General features: G+C 43.2%; 1 protein-coding gene across 3 annotated transcripts; it reads right to left on the bottom strand.

Annotated features, from left to right (window-relative positions):
* Positions 1-27,611, bottom strand: LOC143123069 (coronin-1C). Of its 3 annotated transcripts, none has more exons than XM_076284176.1 (11): positions 27,408-27,611; positions 20,934-21,133; positions 14,042-14,164; positions 9,877-10,006; positions 9,054-9,235; positions 8,545-8,664; positions 6,605-6,709; positions 6,221-6,366; positions 5,087-5,144; positions 4,140-4,385; positions 1-2,084 (listed from the first exon to the last, which is right to left on the bottom strand). In XM_076284176.1, the coding sequence occupies exons 1-11, from the start codon at positions 27,475-27,477 to the stop codon at positions 1,965-1,967; spliced, it is 1,500 nt and encodes a 499-aa protein (XP_076140291.1). In that variant the 5' UTR covers positions 27,478-27,611; the 3' UTR covers positions 1-1,964. The 3 variants fall into 3 exon arrangements, with proteins under 3 accessions (XP_076140291.1, XP_076140292.1, XP_076140293.1); XM_076284177.1 differs by lacking the exon at positions 27,408-27,611 and adding an exon at positions 26,378-26,531; XM_076284178.1 differs by lacking the exon at positions 27,408-27,611 and adding an exon at positions 26,378-26,520 and having other exon boundaries at positions 20,934-21,204.
* Between the last annotated feature and the right edge of the window lie 64 nt (positions 27,612-27,675).

Genomic DNA, 27,675 nt, shown 5'->3' with positions numbered 1-27,675 from the left:
TTTGTAAGAATGAGGGGGTTTATTGTGTTTCTCATTTATTTTCACCTTTTCTGCAGGATTGATAGACCGTAGAATGCATGCACAGAACAGTTTTTCCTTTCTCTTGTTTTATTATTTTCATTTTTAAAATGTTCTCAGCTCAGGGTGGTGGGGTTATAGGTGGCAGATGGGAGGGGGGGGGGGGGGGGTGTTAAGTGAGGGGTAAGTGCCAAGAGGACAGCAGGTCCCCCTCCTTGGCTGCTGAGGCACTATGGGATTTTGGTGGTGGATGTGTTTTTAGGAGGGGTGAGAGCGCGGGGGAGGGGGGGCACTGATCGATCACACACACGCAGACACACGAGTGTCACCACTACATTTACAGAACATGTACACACCCACAGAGGCTGCCACCACCTCGCCTCTGTTGCGCCTTACTTCTCCTCTCGACATCCCACTCTTCAAATCTAGTACATCCAGAGGGCCTACGGCCTACCAGGGGAAGGTGGGGTGGGGACTGTTGGTGTGGAGGAGGAGGAACTAAAAGGGGGGAGGTCTTCACATTCGGGCGGGGGGGGTACATTCAAAAGAGGGGAAGGGAAGGAAAAAAAAGGGAGAGAAAAAGACAGTAGACAGAAAGAGGAAAAGAAACGAGAGAAAACCTGGCTCTGACAGACCTCAAACTATACTGTAGGATTTTGTATCAATCCACGTCAGGTATTTACTGAACATCCTTCTGAACTGGAGCCCAAAACAAAACGTAACATAGCACTTCTCTTTTATTTGTCTTTTTGTTTTTCTCTCCAACAGAAATGATTTGGAAAACAGGAGGCCACAGAAGAGTCTAGTGATAAAATACAACTAGAAGAGTTGTTGGGGTGAAACTCTCAAACACTACATTTCTCCAGTTGGTCACTGCACAAGTGCAATGATAATAATGGCCACAGCATTTCAACTCTCTCTTGAAGACAAATAACAGTGAATGCACTCCTCCAGGAAGAGCCGTCAATAGATTTGATTAATGTGCCTGATTATTGATAAGGGGCATCTTTAATACTTACGACATTTTGCCCCCCCATTCTAGAGTCTTTCAACCTCCCCCTTCTATTTACTATTCTCTGGGTCAACTAATGGGTCCTCTACATTTTTGAAGACTGTGAAGAAAAAAAAAAGAAAGAAAAACAAAAACAAAACAAAATACAATCTGAGAAAAATTCAATTTAGAGTAAAACCATTCTATTGCATCACCCCTTGTTACGTCTGGAATACATAGAAAGAGAGAAAAAAAATATACAAGTGGAAAGAATATAAAACGACCACAAGGTGGATTTAGCTATTCACCTTTCAAATTTGGCAACTCCAAAACAAGTTTGAGGAACTATGGCAATACTGATGCTTGCATTAACAAAAGAAATCTAAAATGCAACTAAGCAAGATCTTAGATTCGGCTCAGTAACTTTACAGTTAACATCAGAATGTTCACAAATTTTACAGTAATGAAAAAAAGTAAGACAACTTCCAATAATTCAACAACAGTAATAACAACAGAAAAATGTTTATTCATTAATTGATATTCATGTTCTGTAGGCAAGATCTTAATCTTGCGCCATGAATTCTTAAAAACATTGAGGGGAGGGGGGGGGGGATTGGCGTGAAAAATAAAAGTTCATTTTGGAATGTTGTCGGGGACTGTCTTTAGAAACTATGAAGAACAAGTGTTTCTGTACATGTGTGTGTGTGTGTATTTGTTAGTAGATTTGTGAGTATGGAAGTGTGTATTTGTGTGAGTGTGTGGATAACTGGATTGAAACACGGGGAGTAACGGGGCGTATTCTTTTTTGGCAGTGACAGGCCCCCGGGCCTGTTGGAATATCTCTCCAGAGTGGATGGTGGTTCTGAGCGGTTTTGATGGCAGTCTCTCCATACTCCCTCTCTCTCTCTCCTTCCCTCTCTCGCTTGCTTGCTTGTTTGTTGCGTTGATATCTCGGTTAGATGCCGACCTTGGCAACCTGCTCCTCCAGCTTGGCGATCCGGCGCTCCTGAAGAGTCACCATGTCCCTGAGAGACTTCACCTCCCGCAAGAGCTCCTCCAGCTTCGCCTCGTTTTGCTGAGAAGGAGAAGGGGGGGGGGGGGGGGGCACAGGAGGGAGAGAGAGGAGAGAGAGACAGAGAAAGAGAGAGAGTAAAAGAGTAAGAGATAGAGCAAGAGAGGAGTGAAAGAGCAAAAGAGAGAGATAGAGCAAGAGAGGAGAGACAGAGACAGAGAGAGAGAGAGAAAACATGAATGACACAATAATTCACACATATTTCAGTATAAGTAAGTATATATACTCTTTTGATCCCGTGAGGGAAATTTGGTCTCTGCATTTATCCCAATCCGTGAATTAGTGAAACACACTCAGCACACAGTGAACACACAGTGAGGTGAAGCACACACTAATCCCGGCGCAGTGAGCTGCCTGCAACAACAGCGGCGCTCGGGGAGCAGTGAGGGGTTAGGTGCCTTGCTCAAGGGCACTTCAGCCGTGCCTACTGGTTGGGCTTCGAACCGGAAACCCTCCGGTTACAAGTCCGAAGCGCTAACCAGTAGGCTGCCCCTTAAATTCATAGACCACATACACCTGTTGGAGTGATTCTCACATCATTTCATTTTTTGTAGTTAAAAAAAAAATCCTACATCACAGTGTCTTTTCTCTTTGGGCCAGATCTCTCCAAGATAGTGCTCTTCTAAAATAAAGCCCATTAATATTAACAAGAAGTGCAATATGATGAGCAACAGGAAAAACTCCCCCTGATCTATCACATATGATGATGATATCTTTCAGACTGAATTCCCTTGACAACACAAGGTTTACTGTGTAAACAGCTATGTGATTAAGTGGCCTGTACAGCTAAGTTCACTAATCACCAGCAACAGTCAACAGTCATAAATAACAGACTTTGCTCAGAGAAAGAGAGATGGGAGAGAGGAGTAAAAAACTCATCCTTTATTCAAGTTGCTACAGACTACATGTGACCTGTATCCACATTGTATGTAGCCAAACAAAGGCCCAACCACATACTGTACACCTGCTGGAGTAATTCTCAATACTTTTTTTGTAGTTAAGAAATCCTACATCACAGTGTCTCTTTCGTTTCATTTCTGAATGGGGTTGTGCCACTGTAAAAAACTGTGCTTTTACTTTGGCCAGACCTTTCCAAAGATGGTATTCCACTAAAATAAAACTCATTAAAAAACAAACACATAACCTGATAAGCAACAAGAAACCCTTCCCCTGATTTACTAAATATAATATCTTTCAGGCTGGGAATTTCCTTGACAAGGTCTACCATGTACACGGCTATGTGATTACGTTGCCTGAGTGGTATACTACAAAGTGAGGTTACTGGCTTACCCAGTTAATTTCGGAAGTTACCACTGATCTCAAAACAATAAGTCACTTCAGAAGCAATACATGCAGTAAAGTGGTCACTCCCGAAGCTACTGGGATAAGCCAGTAATCTCAATTCGTAGTGCACTCCTTTGTACAGCTAAGACTGCTAACCACCAGCAAGAGTCACAAACAACAGACAATGAGGAGGAAGCAGCATCATCCCAGAACCATCATCATCCCAGAAGTGGTCATGCTGGAAAGTCATGAGAATACAGAGCCCACAGAGTGGAACTTAAACTACCTGGAAAACCCCGAGATCGGAGAGAATAGCCAGTCCAGTTCACAAACATGACTGAGTGGCTTGGCACATGACCGTGGTTACTAGGATCTCCAGGGGACATCCTATGGCCCGTCATGTGTCGTTGTGTCTGAATGCTAGGTTGTTATATTTTGCCGATTTTAAGACTACTGTAATCGGCCATGTAGAACAACTAGAATTTAATTAGGGCCCCAAGACAATATCTACCACGTCATCATTAATTTAAAACAATCATCCAAATAAAAGAAGGCTAGATCCCGCATGCACAGTTGCGGGCGCTGAGATATGATTACGTCACCCTAACATTACTTGATTTTGTATTGAGTTGAATTGAGTTTGTACTCCATGACTGAAATCAAACTTGCCACTGCCAGTAATTTGCTACCCATTTCCTTCACCTTGTTGCTGGTACACGATATGACCTGCTGATGACCCATATCTAAACCAAGCAGACAGAAACTTGAACTCACTACGGTGGGTTTGGGCGATCCTGGTTTGGTCTCGGTGGCCGTGCCACCTTCCACCTTCTTGGCCGGCTTGACCTCTAGGATGTTCTTCTTGACCACCTTCAGGTCGCGGTTCTTGCCGGGGATGTAGCCGTCCTTGAGGGAGATGAGGATAGGTTCGCCGTTCTTGCCCTCGAACCACTCCTCTGCCTCGATGGCAGGGTCCGGCCCCGCCGTGTCTGGGTAGAGGTCATCCTGGAACAGGTCCGACTGCACAGGGAGGGAGAGGAGAAAACATACTGTAGTAGGTAAAAGAAAACATTATCGGCACAGGAACCAGGGTTTAAGTAAGAAACCTGTGCCTGAAGTGATCAGAAATCAGTGATCAGAGCCTTTATGTATCGCTCATATTTCAATTCTAGCATGATTCCAGATATCTTTAAGTCCTGTGTAGTGACATGAGGGTGACCTACATGATTATTTCACATTCTATGATGTGAAATAATTCTGCTCCAATGGAGAAATATATTCTAGATTGTTCCTATGGAATCGTTATTGTGAATACTGGATGTTTTGGAAGCATTTATGCACAGAGGTGGGTTCAAATTTTTGCAGTGGTGAATATGTTTTCTTTAAACAGTTAAATTTGAACGATTTGGTGTTAACATTCCATTGCAACGGTTATTGCATTGTTGCCTTCGTCAAACTCGCGTTCAGTTCCACTGTATGTTCGCGGAGAACTACCTCCTCAGACTGTTTGCGATTGTTTGCAAATGTTCGCCGAAAACTCAAGGCTAATGGAAAACTGTTTGCAAACGTTAACCTATGTTTGCGAATTTGAACGCACCTCAGGTTCTTAGTACAACAACAAATGGAAATTGAGAAACAGCAATTTCATCAATGAGAAAAAAAAAACATGTCAAAACAGCAGTCATCAGTCCTTCGATCATGTCTGACAGGAAGTAAGTTACCTTTCGAGGGACAGTCATGATGATGGGCTCACATTTCCTTTCGTGCAGTTTGTAAAACCTATGAGAGAACAGAAAACCAAACATGGCCATACTATTTAACACACATTACTGAACATTGTGTTAGCTGTATGTAAAATAAGAGACAGACATTCTATAGATTAAACAGACATAAAGCAGACATAAGACATAAAGTCTGTCAATCCGTAGGAGTTGGACTTAATTTTAGAACAGAATTTCTGAATGGAAAGTGATAGTAATGAATGTTTTTTGCATCAACAGTGCATCCTACACATATATGGCCCAAGTTTTGCAAGTTGGGAAAGCCAGTATTGCTCAGCACAATTAATTCTCACAGAGATATAGCTCCCTCTAGTGGTCATTCACATATCTCTTATTGATGAATGGCCTCAAGGACAGTACAATATGTCTACAGCCAGATTACAGATGACTTAATACCCTCATCTGATTTTGTTTCCTCATATCCCATTTGGAATGGACATATTTGTCTTTGCAACCCAATACAGGCAATTCATATGAAAGGAACAGTGTCCTGAAAAGACCCAAATGTCCACTTTTATAATCATTCATAATCCTCTCAATATGAAAAGACAAAGTCATAATACCAAACAGAACTATTCTGGCCCTGCAGATCTATTCTATTCTAATCAAATACAACACATCTGTTACGGCCTGAGGTCTCCGGGAAGTCACCTGGCTTATCACTGAATAGGATTCTTGGAGCACACGTGAGAGCGCTACATTTCATTCAAAAATATCATGTTTTGGTGTCCACAAGGGGCTAAAGAAAATGCTGAACTATGTATAAGACAAAAAAAAAAAAAAAACCTGGGAAACAGTCCCTGTGACCGATATGGTATATGGTCTGTCCAAGGGGTAAAGTCTTGCTGCACGGTTTATTTTTCACAGGGAACAAGCCATATTTGACAGAACACACCTCCGACCAGACCCTTTCTGACCTACTTCCATGTGACATCTGATAAGAATGCCAGGTTGCACCAGCTGGCTTTCACCTGACAGACTTCCCAGACGAGCCTATAGAGGAGTTATTACGAGGAGCCCCTATGCACCCATCTGGTGCCTATTAAGAGTTGGCAGAGCAAGCGGGCGACCCACCGGGAGATCTCGCATTTGTTGACGTCCAGGCCGCGTTTGGGCATGTAGCCCATCCCTCGCTGGGGCTCTTTGCTGGAGAATGTGTTGAGGTAGTGCACGTAGGGGGCCTCGTCCGTGATCTCAAAGTAGCGGATACTACTGTCCCCCTGGGAGATAGACAAGACACAGACACACACAACAAAAGACACACACACACACACACACACACACACACACACACACACACACACACACACACACACACACACACACACACACACACACACACACACACACACACACACACACACGGTGGGTGAGTGTTCTGCATTTCACACAGCTAGTTGCATTTGTAGTGTTGTTCGTCATAGGATTAAGTTATTACTTTGAGTAGATCAAGTCTACCTTTCCACACAGGTACACCACGCTAGTGTCAGGGTCATAGAATGGGAGGAGAACGCCGTTGCTTGTATCCATCTCGTGCACTGTGATGGGCTCGTCCATGTTTTTCTGCGAAAAGATAATGGACGTCACATACAAAAAATAAAGCCCCAGCCTACCTTACCTACCTACCACGATTTCTGCAGACAATATACAGTTCAGGTGCCAACCTAAGGACTAACATTTTGACGTGTGCCACCTGAATAATAAAAACTACTAAAATCCAACATCTTTGTCGCTCTGGTGAACTCTCTCTCTCTCACATTGGATTCAGTCCTCTCCCGTCGATGCGCTAGATGTGACCCGCAGTAGCGCGGAGGTACATTTGTTTTTCTAATTATACAGTTCAGGTCAGGACCATTGAAATTGAAAATTAACTGAAAATTAACAGGTGGGCAATGTTATGAATCTGCATAACCTCACGATATGGATAGAGCTAGTCATGAAGCGCTTTCAGATATAACCTCCGGAGTACATGCGGAGGTTTGTCAAACAGAGGTCCTACCCTTCGGATGATTCAGATATGATGCTAACCTGAGGACCTTATACTGACCTTATACGGACGTATGTGTGAACGACATGCACGCACATTACAGAATCTCCGTGTGGTTGTCGAGTGAGGGGTGGGGGCTTGTAGAGTTCACAAGATGCGAGATATGACGCAGAATATATGCGGCCGCTGCCTGTCACAGCTGCTTTTTGTTTACAAAGTGTAGCCTATGCATTATGTAGGCTAAAGAAGAGAAATCTATTGTGCGTAGGCTAATACTTGAAGTAGGCTAGTCACGTAAGTGCGCACTTGAAATTGACCTACAGTATTTGTATATGTGCTTCGAATAAACACATAATCTGTTTTCAACGTTGTACCAGAATCTGGTTTGCGTTGGAGAAAGAGAGCATGCACAAACTTTATGGTAGGCTACCAGCCAATTCAGTAGGCTAACTCAAGACTTCAAGGCCATCATACAATACTAACATAACAGTGAAGTTTGTTTTTTCATGGTTTATTTTTTCCCAAAAGCATCCTCTCCCCATGTGTCTATTGCATTTACGTTAGGAGCTTGGAACAAAGTTGGGTTTTCTTCGTTTTCATTTTCTAGGCATATATGCTCAACAAATATCAGCTAGCTCAGCAGGCCATGAGAAGGCTATAAATGAACAGAAAACCGTGTTGGCTAACAATTTATTAAATACTCCTTGTCGTCAACGACGTCGCTGTAGGCTACTGCCTTTTCAGCGCCTTCTGCTTATCAGTCTTTTGAATTCGTTTGGCCTTGCCATGCAGTTGTAGGCTACAACGTGCCATTTCCTTCATGTGTTCTATCAAAATGTTGTATGCACTCATGGACAATAGCTCCGTGATGTCTGCATCTTTCCAGGTCGGAGATTTTCTGGACAGCACTATGCCACTCCATCATAACACTGGCATTTTACAGATCTAACCACCTGGACGCACGAAAGAAACGTCACCAACACGCCCTCTCACTAGGTGTGAATTTTAACCGCATGTTCTACGCCTCGTTCAGACACAGCACATTTACATAATGTCCGGAGGAAATACTGGGGGGGGGGGGGGGAGTAGTAGAACAACCGGCTAAATTCGGACTTCCATATGACCGGTTATGTCGTTCAGATATACGGCCCCACCGTTTAACATCGGCAGAACCTCCGGTCTTACACGTATGTCTGAAAGAATATGGATTCATGTGTACTACCTTCACCGAACAACATTACATTATCACTTTGAGTCAATTTTTTTTATTTCATTATTCAATAACACTGTCTCTGACAGTGTGAATGGGTGTTTAGTTTCATTTCTTATATATTTTCTACAATCACAAAATTTCTCCTTTAAGAAATTCGGCATCTCTCAGATGGCGAGGTGTTCTGGGGGTGGGGCTTACCGGGTTCCAGAGTGCCAGCTGCCTCTCGCTCATGCGGCTGAATCCTGTGGTGAAGACGTTCCCGTCCGCCAGGAAAATGGCTCTCATAGGCCGAGCTCCTTCATGGGCCTTGTCTTTCTCCTGCCAATCATATGCCACAGCAGTCGGTCAGTGGTGTGTCCATCAAAGTCATTCATTATCTTTCTGTGTGTGTGTGTGTGTGTGTATGCGTGCGTGCGCGCGTGTTTGTGTGTGTGCGTGTGAGTGCACACCCACAGTTTCAGATCAGTCGGTGTGTGTGTATTCATATACACTTTTTCAGATCAGTGTGTGTGTGTGTGTGTGTGTGAGAGTACACACCCACTTTTTCAGATCAATCAGTGTGTGTGTGTATTCATATCCACTTTCCAGATTAATCAATATGTGTACGGTTTCAGATTAGTCAGTGTGTGTGTGTGTATTCATATCCACTTTTCCAGATCAATTAGTGTGTGTGTGTGAGACTGCATGTGTGCGTGCTGTGCACTTACGGCGACGATCTGCTCCTTCCGGGGGTCGATGACGCGCACTTTCTTGTCTTTGCAAGCGGTGCAGATGAGACCACCATTGCGGCTCCAGCTCACGCTGAAGATGACGTCGGGGTGCATTTCGTCCAGCGTGATCAGCGACTCGCCCGTCCCCACATTCCAGATCATGATCACGTTGTCGCAGCCTGACAACAAAAAAACAAACAAACAAGCAAGTCAACCATCCGTCATGCGCTCATCTTCTTGCCTTTGCTGATGGACAAGTGCAGCAAAGTTCTTCAACAGTAGAGGTTTGGATGCCTTACAAGTCAAAATAGTCTGCTTTGCCTAAAGTAAGATACGGGTAGTCTTAATATGGTCAATGCCTGAGCGTTGCCTAGTAGCATCCATAATACCAATTATGTTTTGCTCATTTGAGCACATGCCAAGATCATTTTCCTTCATTTGAAACATATAGGCTTTCCATATCTTGTCAGAAGATAATTTTAGATATTTTGTGGGCATCTATTCTAAGTGTGCAAGCAAACCTTCAAACAATCGGGACCAAAGTAAACCTGACGTAATGTATCAGCGAAGTCAGACACAGATTTCATACTACAAAAACCTCAAACATTAACCTTTAATATTGTTCTCTGTACAAAATCTGTCCGCAATTTCTTTCCAGTGGTTACACTGGTAGAGGTACTAACCAAAATCATGGTCTCCATGTCCCGTGAGCACACAAACTGATTTATAATTGTTACTATGTATTTAACCCTCAAAAAAACATCTGCTTTGATACTTAGACATGAATAATTGGGACGGTGCATGCTTGCTGCTCACATACCGGCACTGAGTAGGACGTTTCGGGCGGTTGGGTGCCATGTGACGATGCCCACTCTCTTGGAGTGCCCCTCCAGCACCACCACGGGCTCTGCCATGGCAATGGTGAGGCCGTTCTCAGGGATCTGCCACACCTGAAACACACACACAAGACACTCACATCACGCTCAGTCTATGATGATGATGATAATAAAAATAATAATAACAACAACAACAACAACAACAACAACTTTTAAGCACCTTTCAAGATACCCAAGGTCACATTACAAAAGGAGGGGTACCGGAGGGAGGTTACAGATATCCCCCTCTATCTTCAAAAACCTCCTGAAGACCCAACTCTTCCGAGAGTACCGCCTCTCTAAGCACTGCTATCAGCTGGCTTAATCTAGCACTTACCACTACCTTCTTCCCCATGCTGACTATCCCTCTTCTCTCTCTCCACCAACTTCGCTTGGACTGCTATTCTATTCTATGCGAGTAGTACCTATTGCTGCACTAACAATATCCTAGTGGCACTGTACCTTTGTTGTACCTTGATAGTTGGAAGTGGCTTTGCATAGAAGCTAAATGACTAAATGTAAATGTAGAGGCCTCATTGAACAGATGTGTTTTGAGGTGCTTTTTGAACAAGCCCAGGGAGGGGGCACTGCGAGTGTAAGATTGTTCTATAGAGTATATGTTCCATATGGGATGTCTGTATCCAGGTTATGTGCTCAACATTGACCGTGGTAATTCTATCCTATCCTACATGACATTAATAAAAAAAAAAAAAAATAAAAAAAAATAATAATAATAATAATAATAATAATAATAATAGGTATTAATGCTTGTTTTTTTTAACTGATAAAATTACTTTTAGTACATAATGACAAAACAATATTGTGAAGGCGCACATTTGACAAACACATTTTTGTAAGGAAGCTGTGATGTAAACAATGCAAACAGTTGTGCTGTCTTCTATATGAGTTATAGAAACACTACAATCACTGAAGAGTGCAACATATTCATGAATTACAAAGACTTTGAATCAAACCATAATATCCTTTAAGAGTGGAAGTATCCCAACTATTAAGCATGGTTTCTGGAGTCATAGGAATACGTAGTTGCAATATTAAGCCTGCAGGTGGCAGCAAAAACTTACAGCCACTACTAATGCTGACTGGGATGACCACATTGCTTGGGTGTGATCATGCCCATATTTATCAACCAATTCACGGAGGCACAGAGAAGAATCAGAAGGAACTTGGTTAGTTTTCTTGTTGCATGGTTGACCAGTGTGAAGAATCAGTGGCCTGATACTTCAAAGTATCATGTGATTTGTGTGTTGATATCAATGCTTGGAAATTGGACCAAATTTCTTATTTTCCACCAACTACTTACTGTATGTGTTTCCTCACCTACATTCTGTCGGCATTATGGGATTGAGTCTGATGCCCTGCACACAACATGGCGTCTATGGGATTTTGAAAACACATTTTACAAAATGTGTTCACACACCTGAGAGGACAGAGTGATCCAGATTGGCTTTTATTCTACAGCTGCTCTGGCTGATCATATTATATTCTAATAACGCTGCATGTTACGTGCATTTAAACCTATTATTAACGTGCGTTTTCCTTGTTTGTGACCATATCTGGATGCATTGGCAACTCCATGTTCGGGGCTGCCGTATGCACAACCTAAACGACAAGAGTGAAAGTAGTCAATACATTTACTCGTTTAGGGTGCAAATAACTGAACACCCGAGTAGTACCGTACACATAACGGCCTCTGCAACCACCACATGCTGATGCAAAACGCAGAAAAATGAAACAGTCTCTTTTACGACATTCTTTCCGTATGGCTCACTTGACATCTCAAATGTCTGATTGTCAAAGCAAGCCTCCTGGCCAAATAAGGAGAGGCAAGGGGTCGGTGAAGTCCGTGCTCCTAAGGCCATGAATCACTCTCACATGGGCCTTATCCAATCAGGCCGGGCCAAGCAGCTACACGTCTGTCCAGCATCTTAAGTGATGGACTGATAAGTCGAACGTTAGTCTAGTCAGTGTAGTCTATGTGACAGCTGTAATTGCACTGAAAATCATTTCTGAATGAGATCTTATCAGTAAATTGCAGGGTTTTTTATTTTTTTTAGGAGACAAACAAATAATTGACAGGGTGTAAAAATACTAAATAATAAACTTTGACACCACTGCCTGCACTCCTTTTTTAAAGATGGTTATGGACATATGGACATATATGGACATTATGAAAATAGTTGTGAGTAAGATAAGCTGATGGTAAGCAAGGTGTTTAGAATATTGCACCTGAACATTCCAGAGTTGACGTGCCCATGATTGTGAAGTCAAAGTCCTCGCCTGTGCTTTGCATCACACGTGCATTAACACATTTCCTAATAAGTCCAACTGTGCTTAAAACAGGAGGAGGAGGAGGTGTGTGTGTGTGTGTGTGTGTGTGTGTGGGGGGGGGGGGGGGGGGGATCATGTGTAGAATAAAGAAAAACAGTTGGAAATAGTTGACAAAACTATATAGTGCAGATATTGGGACAGTACTAACCATCGAAAAGTGGGCACTACGGATGTAAGCGCTCAGTGCACACTAGCAGTGTACGAAGCGAAGTATGCGGTTTGGGATGCAGCCTTTGTTAGGCAAAAAAATAGCATAAAATTAGCATTTTTCATCAGCTTGCATTATTGTTCAATGCTAATCAACACAGTAATGCGTGTGCTGTGCTAATGGAATGAATCACCTGTGTCCGCAGATCAGAGCTATCAATGTATTGGTTTTAGTGATATGCCAAGGCTGGCAGCATTTAAAAAGAAATCAAAACGATGCCCACTCAGGAACACATCAAGAAACAGTCATCTTACTGTGCACCTGTGCGTGTGTGTGAAAAAAAAAATCCCCCTACATTTGTGTAAAATCCTGTTTTAAAATCTGTAACCTGTGATGCATTACACTATATTCTCTCTGCCTAACCAGCGAATACATTGAATTGAAGTGTTTTTGATGACTGACTGAATTACAACCATCCTGCACACATCGCATCACGCATGAACAGAAAAGTTAAAAAGTTAACGCCCCAATAAATGCCAAAAATGCACCTGAAAATGGACATGCCTCCAGAGTAGGGGATAGAATGGTGTCATCCAATTACCGCTTGATAACAAAGAAGATGATTTTAATTTCAGACACACGTGTGCATCCAGGGGTCTGGTAAAGGCGCAAACCAAGACCGAAAAATCCTCTGAGCTTAGGGGTGCAAAACTACCACTTGGTTTTGAAAAGATAATAATAGATAACAATGACAAGCTTATTCCAGATTGATGTTGTTAAGCTGCTTTTCATGACACAGCAGAGAAGAGGAGGAGGGACTAAAAGGGCTATTGGAGAGGGAGAACCCCCTCAACGGCCAAATACTGCGTTATTAACATTAGCAGTGTCATTGGAAGTGAAACTAAATCCCTGTGAATCTGAGCCACTCCAGGATTTAACAGGCTCTTACTTGGCCCAGGCTACATACACCTGAGCATCAGGTTTCCTGGAAATCGGGCCAGTGTTTTTTGTATAATCCTGCACACAGACAGACAAACAACAAACCACAACGCAAATATATCCTCCTAGGTGGAGGTGATTTCTGAAATTACTGCCTGATGAGTAAGAGGCTCATTTCAGATAGGTGTAGTTAAGTTGTTTACCCATAATGACTGTACAATCCTCTGAGTACAAAGTACAAATAAAAACTCTGGGAAATTAGGCAAGATAAGTGACTTTCTGATCATTCTGTGGTAATGACACTTACTGTGACTGTCATCTGATGAATAGTCTCCAGATTAAAGGGGGAAGAAATTGAAACTTGCTAACAAAAGGAAGTGAATTTCTGACAGATTTGTGGTTAAAAAAAACAAACCATAACTGTACAGTGACTACAGTCATCGGAATAATCACTGGTAACATTAGCGCTTGCTAACAAAAGGAAGTGAATTTCTGATGTGGTGTGTGTGGCGAGACCGCATACCATGTGCAGTCATCGGAATAGTCAATGGGGGAGAAACTAGTGCTTGGCAACAAAAGAAAGTGAATTTCTGACAGGTGTCTGTGTGTGTGTGTGTGTGTGTGTGTGTGTGTGTGTGTGTGTGTGTGTGTGTGTATATGGTGAGGAAACTTACCATGACTGTGCAGTCCTCTGAGCCACTGGCGATGACGTGGTCGTTGTGCGGGCACCAGTCGATGTCCAGCACAGGGCCTGTGTGCCCGCATACGGTGGGGTAGGCCTTATCAATACGCCCAGACTGGAGGGAGGGAGAAACACAATTTAACTCTCATATACTTGCAAAACAATTCCAATTGTAAATTGTCACAAGGGCACTTTAGAGGGGTTAGGATTGCACACCACAATAAACCCTTTGAGACTAGAGGACTCCAAAAACAAGGTTTGCAGCATTATGTTACGACAATTGTGTTTTTGTGACATTTGATAAATCATTTGTACAGAGCTTCATGCATGTGACTTGTTTCTGAAAGATTGTAACAGGAAGTGAAAAACTTCCCCCCCAAAATAAAGTGCTTTGCATAGACAGCCTAAAAAAAGAATGAGAAAATTCTATGTTAATGAACACCATGTTCCACCTGAAGATCTCAGAAACTAAACAGTATGACCTCAAACTCTATGAGGACTTTACAGCCAATCACGGCACAGTGAGCGGAGAAATTCTTATCCAATCACGGTGCTTTGTGGTGACATGAGCAGTCTAGAGGTTTGTGCGCTTCGCTGGGCATTTTCAGTCAAGAGCCAGCGCAGGAAACGGGTGCGTCCCCACTTCATTCCGCTCCTTCTCCGCTACATAATCTATTCATTACGTTCGAGATCGCCACCTGACTCGAGCGAAAAAGCACACAATGGGTGCCAAGTGTTTTCAATTACCCCGACGACGGTGATCTGTGCCGCTCGGAATCCAGAGCATTCAGAGCCCAGCGGAAGCCAAGACCATTCCAAGCTGCATTCTTTATGCAAATGAACGTGACCTCACCCAGACAGTGCTGCCCTGGGGCTGTCACTCTGGCTGTTGTCAAGGTAACCATATGTCAAAAGGGACAGAAGGGTGGGGGGGATTGATGGGGACAAACACGAGGCTCACAGGTGTGCTGGTGGAGGCGGAGCTCCTGTTCAGCCCATGCAGAAAACAGGAAAGATGGACGAACGAAGATACTGCTCAAAGGGGCATGTAATGTGCTGCCTGGCATTTGAAAGGTAGAAAGAACAGCACACACAGACTGCCTATAAAACAGTGATTTCAATCTCTTCATTGTAGATGCATAAAGATTAAACAGTATTGAAAAAATAAAAAGTTTACACAGCAAAACCAAAGCAAGAAACAAAGCAAAACCAAAGAAACAAAAATCTCCTTCTTCCCCCTATACTCATCAGAAGTGAGTGTGCAAGCGAGCAGTAGCTGAAAGAGGAAGTGGCAGCTCTGGACAGGACACAGACGTGTGGGGATGAGGCAGAGCGCACACGCACACACGCACACACACACACACACACACAAATACACAGACACACAAAAAGAGACTTCCTGAATCCGGGTGAAGTGTTGGCGGCAGGGGGGAGAGTGCACGGAGAAAGATGAGGAATTCTGGATAAGGAATTCTGTTCTGCTGGATAAGAAGAAACAGGATGGGACTTGGGAGTGTGTGGATAGTGGCAGCGAGGGCTCCAGTGTGGAGAGTGGGTGCTGGAGGTGGTGTTTGGGGGGTGGGGGTGGAGCCTCTACAGTTGGAGAGCTGGAGGGCATTGTCAAATTCACGGCCACAGTCATAAACTGGAAAAGACCTAGCAACATGGCGGAGGCCTCGCTTAAGTTGCTAAAGCTGTTCCGAGAAAGGTGGTGAAGATTACAGCTTGAAAGGATCTATTAGTAGAGCATGATGCTAGCAGGGCCAGGCTTTTATTTGCTGGAGGTTCAAATAACATGTGGCCAGAAAATGTGGCCCATACTTCCCCCCACTTCAAGTTATTTATTTATTTTTTAACTAAATTAATCCGCATCAGGGATCATGCACACAAAAAAAGAGGCTTTGCACCATATTTATCTACTAACTAACTTCCATCTGCAGTCCCTGGCCAGGTGATTACTTTGGATAATGCAAAATCAAATTTTACATCATGTGGAGGTAAAATCTAACCCAACTGCTTGTGTCTGCTCTGGACTGGAGTCCTATAACTTAACTAAATGTAGAATGCAGATACCTGGAGCACAGAGACAGAAGTGATATGTGGAATTAAAAGGCCATAAGGTCAACCGCGTGGGAACAAAAGGAATGAAATGAGAGGTCACCACAGGACTGGAGAAGTGACTCTGATCAGTCGGAGAGTACTGACCACACACATACAAGCACATGATGAGGGCCAGAGGGGCTCTGATATTCACACAAAACCTAGGCATGCAGAAAGGCCACACACACACACACTCACACTCCTGTTCTCTTTGACACACAGGCTCGATCACTCACTCTCATACACACACACACACACACACAGACACACACACACACACAGCTTCCCTCTCACCCCGTCACTGCTGACCACATAGCGAGCCACTCTGAAATTCCCACCCTGGCCAGAGGGACACAAACGGACACACACACACACACACACACACACATCAACCGGGAGAGGTGCAGCAGGCAGAAGAGAACACTCAGGGTAACGAGAGATTTCACGCTTGACTGGACATTAGGAGGGACATAAGTGCTTATGGCACAGACCCTAATGTATATTAATGACCTTTGAAGGGACGTAGGGGGTGGAGACTGCCTCCGTCTGATTAATGCTGCCTGTGATTGGTTTTGACCAGCTGAATCAGAGAGGGTTACAGGGGAGTAATCAAGGACCTTTGGCTGAATGGTGCCATTGGATCACAGGCAGGAAGGAATCTGGTGATCTCACAATGGCAAATGGTGCCATTAGAGTACCGAAACCATGACGTAGCGTTGTCAAGGCAGCAAGTTCACTGGATCTAAACAAATCAATCTCACCATAGCGGTGGCTTTCTTAATCTATTTCAATAATTTTACAACGTTTCTAAGATGTTAGTATATTTTTTTACACTGTAGGAATCACATACTACAACATATATTCAACACGGTCAAACGGTTCGTGACTAGTTTTATTTTTGCATGGGTTTTGCATGGGAGACGTACATGTAACTTTACAGCATGCAGTTAAAATCCTTAAATTCACGGACGCGTTTTGGCTTTATATTTTTGGCAAAAAACGTCACTCTTTACAGCCTCCAGTCTTTGAGAAGATGTGAAATATCCACTGTTTCTTTCGATAACATGTCCCAGGGAATCCGTGTTATGTGGCTAAGCTGCTGCCTAGCAGGACATTTTTTTTTAAACGGATATAGCCTACATTTAAAACAATTTATTAGCTAGAAATGATGCGACATGTCTACGTTCAAAGCTATTAGTAAGTGTGACGTTCCGTTTCCATGACAGGAGAATCACTGGATCTAAACAAACTTTCGAAGTGGCTTAAATAGCAATGAATGTAGACATGTGGCATCATTTCTAGCTAATAAATTGTTTTAAATGTAGGCTATAGCCATTTAAACATGTTTTACCTGCTAGGCAGCAGCTCTGCTTTAACCCTCTCTGTCAGTACTCTTGGATCACAGACAATAAGGAATCTGGTGATCTCACAATGGGATATGGTGCCATTGGATCACGGGCAGTAAGGTATCTGCGAATCTCAAAATGGGAATGGGAGTCACCACCAGAGCCTTATAGAGAGATATACAGCTCTGGTCACTACCATAGATAGGCCAGCAGGAATATCCACAGTCTAAATGAATCATGGGATCATCGACGTTCTAGGTCCTTATGAGGCTTTCTCTTGTAAAAACCTGCTTTTCTGGAATGGAGATCTTGCTCATTATCATGGCCTAAGTTTGGTTTAGCTCGACTCCTCTTGTACAAGCACCTAATGCCCTCAGTGACACCAGAGCAGGGAAAAGATAACAGTGTCTGGTTTGTTGCCAACACAAAAGCAAGTTGTCACCTAACCTCACACATGCCTGCTGCTTACTGTATAACTGTCTCCAGTCGGCTCTGACAGCTCGTCTGCCAACCAGACATACACAGACACTCACACACAAGCACATTAACAAAAACAAAAAAAGTTTACAGACATAAGCGACCCCAACAGCTGTGCGATCGCTTGCCAAGGAATTCGTGGGGACCAGCTGAGGTCACTGAAACAACAGCACCGCTCCCCCTTTTCCGAAACAAAGGTCACATCCTGTCACTAATGAAACATGGCCCTATTGCTGCGGCCTACTGTCGCCACGGAGATCTTTATACCTGATAGCCCAGATTATCTAAACAAACTGTTGTCATAGCGGCCGGGCTGTTGTTTTTATTATTATTGGGCACGATGATGGGCCGTCGGGAGGGAGGAGGGTGAATGGGGCTGAGTCTGGAGAAATAAGATTCCCCTGATGCGTGGCTCGCTGCACAGGGGCCCCCTAATGCGCTACCCGCTGCAGAGAGGCCTCTGTGTTCCTCTGTGAGGTCGCGGACAGAGAAGAAGCCTTTCAACTTGTGGGGTCAAGTTGACAGTGCACGGTGTAAAAAGTCTGTTTAAAGCATTGTGATTGTAACAGTGTCAACGCATAGATTATCTGTCCACTCCTGCAGTCCAGTCCAATACTTCAGAGAGACTATGTGTTTTTATGGGGTTTATGTATATTTAAATAGTTATTATCAGAAATCCTTCAAAGGCCATCAGGCTCTGGAATTTGTGCTTTGAAAAACACTTAAAATGTTATTACTTAACAGAGTCTGTGTCTGTGCAACAATGATTAACTTTTAATAGCGGTTCAGGTAGCCCTGAGATGAGCATTGCAGCCCTGTGCAACTAGGTCATCCATGCAGTGTCATTCTCTGCTCACTGTGTGGATGTCATTGACTCATGCAAGTGGCTCATTGATTGCCCACTGTATAGCTATGAACAATACACCTCCAATGTTTACACAAAAAATACTAATAAATAGATGAAAAATGAAGACAAATTTTGAAAATATGAATGAATGAAAACAAAAGCTTAAGACGAGTTTATTTGAAAGCAAAAGCATTAAGAGCTAATCAATGTAAGGATCAATTAACCTAATCCCCGCCTCTGGCTCATGTGTGCGTTAGATAACCGTCAGCTGAGGGTGTGTACTGCCACACCGGGCCAAAAACAAGATAAAACAAGACTAAACGCCTCCAACCATTTTCCCTCATATTGCACAGATCAAATAATGATAATAAAAAACCCTCAGCATTGTAGCTAAGAGTAAAAAGACACACTATATTGTTTTCCTAGAGGAGAGAGCACACCAGGAAATAATGCAGGAAGTGTGTCAGAGACAACTCAGAGTGATAAAAAAGCCACCACCCCCCTCCCCCCGTGCACCCCACCCACCCACTCCCTCCTCCTCCTCCTTCCCCATATCCCTTCTCCCAATGCAATCTGGAATACCTCTCAGCAGCCTTTTCAAACCCTTCCCCCTTGGTTGCTCACACCCCTATCCCACAATCCACTGGGCAAACAGACTGCCTCCTGGCCAATGGCGCGGCAGCGGGGAGGCGCCCCAGCGAGGCTGATATGCAAAAAGCACTAGAGCACCAAATATGGTCAAATGTGCTGACAGCAGTGGCATGCCCGAGGAGGGCCGAACACAAGGGGATGTTCACGGGACTCTGAAGCCCCCCCCCCCCACACACACACACTCACACACAAACACACACACACACCTGACCTTAAAGCCTTTCACACAAATATAATATGGGTTTGGTTTGTTGCGGTTTCTTTAGCCTACGTGGGTGAGTGTGCTTACCTACGGAACCTTGGAAACACGGAAAACAATGGGGCAAAAAAAAAAAAAAATACAAAAAGGGGAGAGGAAGGCATCAATGCATCTACAAAATAATCCTCCTTTAGAACCTTTTTAAATAGAAATGATGTCAGATGTGCTCTCTTGCTTGCATTTCTCTTCCTTGAAGTCAGTGTATTCACTGCTTTCAACAGAGTTTAAACAACTGCGGTAATGTCTGATGTCTGCTGCTGAATTAATCTATTTGTGTTTGATAGGGGCTTCACAGTGACCTCATCTTTTATACGAGTGCCCAGTCCCTTGTAGAGCAGAGCAAGTTATGGGGGAAAAAAAGGAACTGAACTTCCACGAAAAACACAGAACAAACCAAGCTCCATAAGTAGTGGACTCTGTGCAGTAAACACATTGAACAGACACAAGTAAAAACAGAAATCAACTTCACATTCTGGACGTCACAAACATCTGACTCAAATCTACTTGAAACTTGCTTTGGACCTCATTTCCTAAAAGCATAGTGGAAGCACTACCATCAATAGAGAGGACATCATTTCAAATACTGTCCATATGACCATAATTTCAGGAAATGAAATTAGAAATTGGAATTGAGCTGAACTACAGGTTCCCTCCCAATGCACCATGGGAAATGGAAAACGGACTGCTTTTATACTTCGACTACTTCGACTCCTCCGAACACTCAAAGCGCTTCACAATTCCATGCCTCACATTCTCATGTCATCTTATGGTGGCTGAGTGACATTCAAATTAGTTGACAGTTATATTCAAAATAGGAGTGGCCTCATAATTTTGAATATGACTGTCAACTCATTTGAATGTCACTCAGCAACCATGGGATGACACAGAAAAATGTGCAGTGGTCTCTTAATTTTTCCCAAAGCTGCATATATATATATATATATATATATGCATGCATGCTGCATTCACCAAAAGCGTTGTTGAACAGCTACCATCAATAGAGAGGATATCATTTCAAACACAGTCTCTCTTGAAACCATACTTTTCAGAAACAAACCCTAGAATAGTGGAATTTAGCTACACCATTATGCTGACTCACCTTATTTATATCTTTAAGCTGACTAACTTCATTATACTATAAAACTATACCATTATGCTGACTCACTTCATTATACTATAGAGCTATATGATTATGCTGACTCACCTTATGCAGGGGGAGGACGAGGAAGGCGCCTCCTCCACTGGCCTCTACGATGATGGCGACAAACTTGGGGTTGACGGCACAGAAGGAGCTGTCCCAGGTGACGCGCGAGACCCTGATGTCATCGTAGCACTGGTCGTTCTTCACCGCCTGACCGAAGACGTGACGGAACTTGCTTTGCCGCACCACACGCCTCATCATGTCTGCCATTGGTCGGTCGGCCCGAAAAAAGAGAAGAAGAAGAAGAAGAAGAAGAAGAAGAAAAAAAAGCAATCTGATAAGAGAGGGGGAGAAAGGAAGAAGCCATATTTATGGATTTTAAAAACATCTAAATCAATATAGCCTTTTAAGTCACCAATCTGGCCTGGTTACAACGCTTTGGTTGTCGGAAATCTGAGCACTGAATGAGCAACATTAAACCACTGGTCAATGGAAGGCCTGCAGCTCTTCCACGGGACTTCACTGTATCACATTTCATCATGATTCCAGCGTTGGAGGCTGTCCATACAGATTTAATTCCGCTAATGACATAAAAGAGATGATCAAAAGCCCTGGCTACAACGCGGTGATCGGACATTAGCTGGTAAGGTAGAGATGGAGAGATTGTCACAATAGACCAGATGAGAAAAATCTGGTACCACAAACACAGAGCCGGCAAAACCAATCGCGGGGTGCCACCACAAGGCTTTCATTTTCACCACTCCGCCGTTTCCATAACAACCGCTGAAAGACTCTCACTCATGGCTACCTCACTGGTAAAGCTGGGTTTTCAGCACACCAGAGAAAAGGAAGAGACCTTCACTGGGTGAGTGTAGGGGAAGGGGGGTTAGAGACTCAAAGGGGAGGTTGTTTTCAGTGATTCACAAATCAGAAAAGAGGAGACCTCTGCATGGGTGAAATGAAGAAGAACAAGGTCCTGGGTGTGAGCCATCACCAGAAAGGCTTGTGGTAATAAAAAAAAAAAAATGTCCTCCATTCCTATTCTGGCAGAAATTAGTGTGTGGTGTGAGTGTGCCGGGCCGAGCCAATATCAGTCCAGCCCTAAATGCACACAGCAACTCAAATTCAAATCAATAAAAACCTCCCAGCATTCCTGAGCCCTTTATTCTCCAGTGAGCAACTCTGGCACTTACAGCCAGTGGCTTAGTCAACGTCTTAAGACAAGTAGTCATGACACGATAAATCAGGTCTATTGCCTCACCAAAGAAGGCTCCATGACAGGACACAGTAAGACTGATGCACCTGAGTAAGACTGCAGCTACTCGGTCTTGCCCTTCTATCCAGGCCACAGAATACCGGTGAGGAATTTTAATTTATGCATGTGCTAGCAGGCTACTTCCATGTTGTTTGTGTGGAGGACATCCTAAGGCGTTAACATATTATTTAATTACCTGGGAGTTAGCAGCCAGTTACATAACAGACACTGTGTACCATCAACTAGCTTTACGGTTGGAGCAGTGACTTGGCCACGTGGACAGTAACTACCCCTGTGGTCGGTCACACCTAAAGCATTTCCTGCCTTATCAGTAAAACGATTCAGTTGTGTCTTCATGTGATATAGCCTCAAGGCAATATCCCTATACCAACACCGAAAACTTTCAGGCAGGGAAAAAATTGAGACTTAAAACAATGGCAACAGTGTAGTCTTAGTCAGAACAGAACAGGACTTCGGACTAAAGGTTTGGGGTTCTACTGCAAGAGGAATTCCTGATAATTTACTAATTTTTTTTACTGAAGAGTAGGGCTGCAAGAACAACCAATTGATCAATTATCAAATATTACATTAATTGCCAACTATTTTGGTAATCGGTTAACCAGTTTGTGTCAACTTCTCTCATTGCTGCCTTTTAAACGTGAATATTTTCAGCTTAACTTATTCTTCTACGACAGTTAAACTGAAAATCTTTGGCGTGTGGACAAAACAAGGCATCTGAGGAGAACATAATTTGGGCCTTTGCTTAACACTGACTGACCTTTCTTTAAACCGTTTGCAGACATTCACAACTCTGCCCATATTCCTCCATGCCAGACAGAACAGAAGATTCCCATCACAGATTAGAATACTCTTGCTGGTCCTTCCACCAACTGAGCATGGACTGTCTGTCTGTGTGTGTGTGTGTGTGTGTGTGTGAGATGGCAAAGATCCCAAAGTCTGAAGCAAGCTAGGCTAATAATTCCACATGGATGCTTTTACTACAGCCTGACAGACACAGAACAGAAGCGGACTGGACAACTCAAATGAAGTGTCATTTACAGTCCTCCTTCACACTGTCCAAGCCTGGCTGATGCTGCTGCTACCACACACACACACACACACAGCACAGTGCACAGACTCCTTCTTCCATCTGAACCCACCAAGGAGAAGTGAAGCTCGTGACTGAGTGAGAAATGTCTGACATCAAGGGGTCCATATTCCTCACCAGTGTGTTCTCATCCAAAACGTACTGTGGCAAACAACACTTAGGCAGTCACCAGCTGATGTCATAATTTCAGTTGAATGTAATATAAGTTAATATAGACACAGTAGGGAGAGAGAAAGCAGTCTCCAATGCAATACAGTAAGAAACTTAAATTGTTTTGTCATTTTGAGTTACCGACAAGACATGCAAGAAAAGTCATTGAAAGACCGTTCTAAAGAGGAACACTTTGCCGAGTGCTGTGTTAGCAGGCTTCGGTCCTTATATGTAATACAGGGATGACCTTACTTTATTTCTGCAATTCAGTTTTGGTTCCTTTCCACATAGTGATTTGACCACTTAAAACAGGCAACAGTTATCTGTGTTCCCCAGCCCTCTCTATAGAGCAACAACTATAACTCGTGTTCCAGCCTTGGAGCCCTGCTTAGTGCTTATTGTGCTTAATTTCAGTTCAAGCAGCATCCTCCTGACCTAGTTCCTCCAGAAACAGAGGGGAAGATAGACTCGCAACAGTCTTGTCCCTACTGTGCAGAATAACATTTACATTTATTAAATTAGAAAGGGTTTTATTAGCACAAGCTCACACACATAAGGGCAGACAACTGCAGAGAGCTAAAGGAGCAGGCACACCCAGGAGGCATATGCCATCATGGGACATTGAGTAAAAATACAACAATAGCAGCACACACAGATGGTGGTCATACCATGTTGATCAACCCCACCACCTTGGATTAACCACTAAAAACAAACCCAGAAGTACATAGTGATCTCTCTTGACAGAGATATATGCTACATCTTCATCATTAATCTTTTCCCCTCCCAAATAATCTGCTGTGACATTTTAGAGTGCTAAGAAAAAGGTCAACGCTGGTGTTCATGCCAGGTCATTCTGTTGCAACTCAGGAATCCAGCTCTTCTCCCTCGGCAGCAAGGTATACCTATACTCAAAGTTTGCTTTGCCCACACCTAGCCAAAGGCTTGCCATGCTGTCAAACAAACCCTTTAGTGTAAAACTGTCACAAAAGGGGATTTTTCGACAAATGCAATAGTGTTTGGGAAAGCTTTTGGCCACGGACACATCGATATAAGTAGGTAACAGTGAAGAGAAGAAGCGCAGTCTGTTGTGATTTAGTGAGGGATACTTCTCATAGCCAATCTGACACGGAGTGGTTCCAATTAGGCCACCGACCTGTCAGCAGCGTAGACAAATGAAGAGTGAATCCTAAACCAGGACCGAAACCGGAGTCATATGTGATCTAACCACCAACAACCACGGCACCACTAATTGGCGTCATCTCAATCAGTCCGAGACAGCTCCGATCATTACGATGTTAACTGGGCGTTTGTTTTGATCGGATGATCCACAGATCGGCAACTTCCTCCAGCATAAACCTCTACAAACACACAGGCGTACACCGTCTATCGGCTTAGCAACGTTGAGTAAATCAACAAAGGCTTGTAATTAGAAACAAGGATGGTTAAAGGTGTGTCTATGTGATTGCTGATATCAGACTGGTATCTGAAGGTACAGCAAGAACATATTTCAACACTGCTTACAACACAGGACTGCTCGAAACTGGGAAGTTTTGACCAGACCGTACTGGTTTTAAATGTGCATTGTGGTTAGATCTCATTCAGCACAAACGGTGCACGTCGCTCGCCCATTGTAGCATCTTCTGTACGCCACCAATGATGCAGTTTTACATTTTTATTTAATAAATATTTACATAAAATAAATGTTATTAATTTTGAAGGACATAACAATGCATTGTTTACAAACCCTTGTCCACAAAACACTAAGCCCTTGTGAAAACAGTGAGTGAGAAAATAACAGCAATATCAACACTGAATGAACTGTTTGCCCAAGCAGCTAACAGACAATTTATCAATAGCTAATGTTAGCTAGCTGTTGAGTAATGCCTATCCACCTCACCCAGGTCCGAAATAAAATCGTGGAAAAAAGAGGACGTGCGTTTGTAAACCTCAAACTAGTGCACAATTCAGATAGTATATGTATGGATACAGCAATCCACGATATCTACAAAACATAATATTTGAGGTATGTGTGAGGGGCCATTCATTTTTGAGAATACAACCAGTATTCCCACCCTAAAGTCACCGGCGCTGCATTATCAAGGGCTAGCTGGGTTCATTGTGTTCCGAGACAAGTGCTAACTCAAGAAAACATCAATTAACGCATTCATTTTCAAACTACATGTTCAATCAAAGTTGGCAGAGAAAAATAGGCTCACACAACCAAGAAACACCAAGACTGTCTTGTATTTTGGTGTAATTCAAATTGTGCCTGAGTGCAACTTCATCATTTGGACAACATTCCCAACCCTGCTATCCTAGCCTGACCAATTCAACGCTAGCTGGCTAATGCTACAATGGCTGAGTGAAAACCACTGGATATGGAGAAATGCACATCCATATAAGGGTGAAACAAGACTGCTGCCGCCCGGAATATGAAACCAGATTCTGTCGACTACCTATGAAGACGTGGTTTAAACGAAATGTCCCCCTTTCAAAATAATGCCCCGTTTCGATTAAAAATGCCGCTTACTGACATTACCATTCCGAGCTAACCGGGCGTTTTTTTCTGACGTGGGAAATATGGAGTTTTACTGCCTAGCTAGCTGACTAGCTTGCATTAAGCAACATTATTCCACCGGATACCAGGAAGTAGGAAAAATGCTAACCTATGGCGCTTTTATAAAATGAGATGGGAATCATGAATCTTTATCAATATAAGAGTCGAGATAAACTGAACATATTCAAGCAAGAAAAGATGTAACGTCTATATTATTCCATGACAATGCACTGAAGAGGGTATATGATTTTCTGCTATGGAAATTGTAAATCTGGACACAACCCGCACAACAGAATTAGCCAGCGCCTGGCGGATGTGTGGCTGTTCCACAACTGATGCTAGCTAGCCCGCAGATCATCCAGCTCTCATTAAAACCACCACCGCGCCTAACATTCAGGAGAAATTTTGATTTTTTTCGTTTAGAGCGTATTCCTTACCTCCGTTGATAATATAAAATGTCCCAAGTCAACAAAAGGAATAATTTCGAAACATGAAAATGTTGGCAGTATTCAAAATAAGTCCGTATGGTGTTTGAATTGTCCTGTTGGTACCCGCCCAAGCTCTGGCTTGCTACACTGTTCCTTTCTCCAAGTCAATGAAATGGGGAGAGACGCCCTTTCTCCTCCCATTTACTTGCCCATTCTCCCAGCATCTGTACTGCCCCTCCCTCCCTCAAAATGATATCTAGGCCCAGGATTATTGCATGCTCTGAACATCTTTAGGAGGGAAAATACATCTCTTGAAGTTTAAAAATCAATTAAATTGTCTTTGTCTTGACTTCGGATATTTGCACGGTAGGATCAGTAGGCTAACGTTATTTGCGATTTTATTCTTCTGAAATTGTTCAAATATTCGAAGTTTCTGACTCATGAAGCAATTAACTGTGCTGAACAGGAGACCCAGCTATTACATATCATAATACATCATATTATGTAACCTAAAATGATTTGACATCAGTTCATGTGAAGGTTTAGGTAGCCTATTTCACCATTTGACTTGACAGTTGTCCATAGAATGAACAGCCAATGTAATGGATTCAACACTGATACACTTTAAAAAAAAAAAAAAAAAAAAAACGGATGCAATTTTCATTTCATAGCCGTTTCCTAATTATTTTTTCAACTTAATATAAGTTTTTGAAGAACCAGGCAGTTATGGGCGCTGAATGACAGCATCCTTGTTCAACCGCATCACTGATGAGTTTTTAGAGAAGGAGCGCCCTCTATTGGCAATCTGTCAATACTACCAATGATAACCTTTTCATAATAGTGTCAGGATGCAGTCACAAGTTCAGTTCAGTTCAGTTTGATTTCATCTCCTCAAGATTCACATTGACATATTTCAAGAGATATATAATCAGCACGACATATTTAGCACAATACTGTATAGACAAACCTAAAACTTCAACCTAAAACTAGATGACTAAAATATAAAGTATTTATGCAGTATAAAACAAACTTGCTTTACCTTTTTTAGGCGATGACCTCTCCTCACGCGGCTCTGTGGTCTTCTTGGTGACATCAAACGCCTTCTTCATCTGCGACACCTTGAGGCTCGACACCCTCTCCAAACTGACCTCAGGCTTGACCTCAGGCTTGGCCTCACTACGCTGGGACAGGGAGCGATGGTGCCTGACGTCCTGCTTGAGGTTGGTCTCCTTGATCAGCTCGTGAACGGGCTTGTACCGTCCCACATCATTAAAATCTTCAGCAGCTCTGGTGTCGGTGGGGAGCGT

Source organism: Alosa pseudoharengus, unplaced genomic scaffold (genome assembly GCF_046254945.1).
Source record: "Alosa pseudoharengus isolate Yale_2024_CS ecotype anadromous, Long Island Sound unplaced genomic scaffold, YU_APseudo_1.1 YU_APseudo_1.1_scf_14, whole genome shotgun sequence".
Classification (NCBI taxonomy): Eukaryota; Metazoa; Chordata; class Actinopteri; order Clupeiformes; family Clupeidae; genus Alosa; species Alosa pseudoharengus.
The sequence above is the reverse complement of the archived record's forward strand: the minus strand, read 5'-3'. Positions and strand labels throughout refer to the sequence as shown.

What these genes read in the sequence shown, in the direction of transcription:
- LOC143123069 (XM_076284176.1), bottom strand. Translation starts at nt 27,477, where the DNA reads ATGAAGAAGGCGTTTGATGTCACCAAGAAGACCACAGAGCCGCGTGAG. An exon ending in GAGGTCATCGCCTAAAAAAG is followed by an intron (nt 21,134 to 27,407) that starts GTAAAGCAAGTT and finishes GACCAATGGCAG; the next exon opens with ACATGATGAGGCGTGTGGTG. An exon ending in AACAAATGCGAGATCTCCCG is followed by an intron (nt 5,145 to 6,220) that starts GTGGGTCGCCCG and finishes GTTCTCTCATAG; the next exon opens with GTTTTACAAACTGCACGAAA.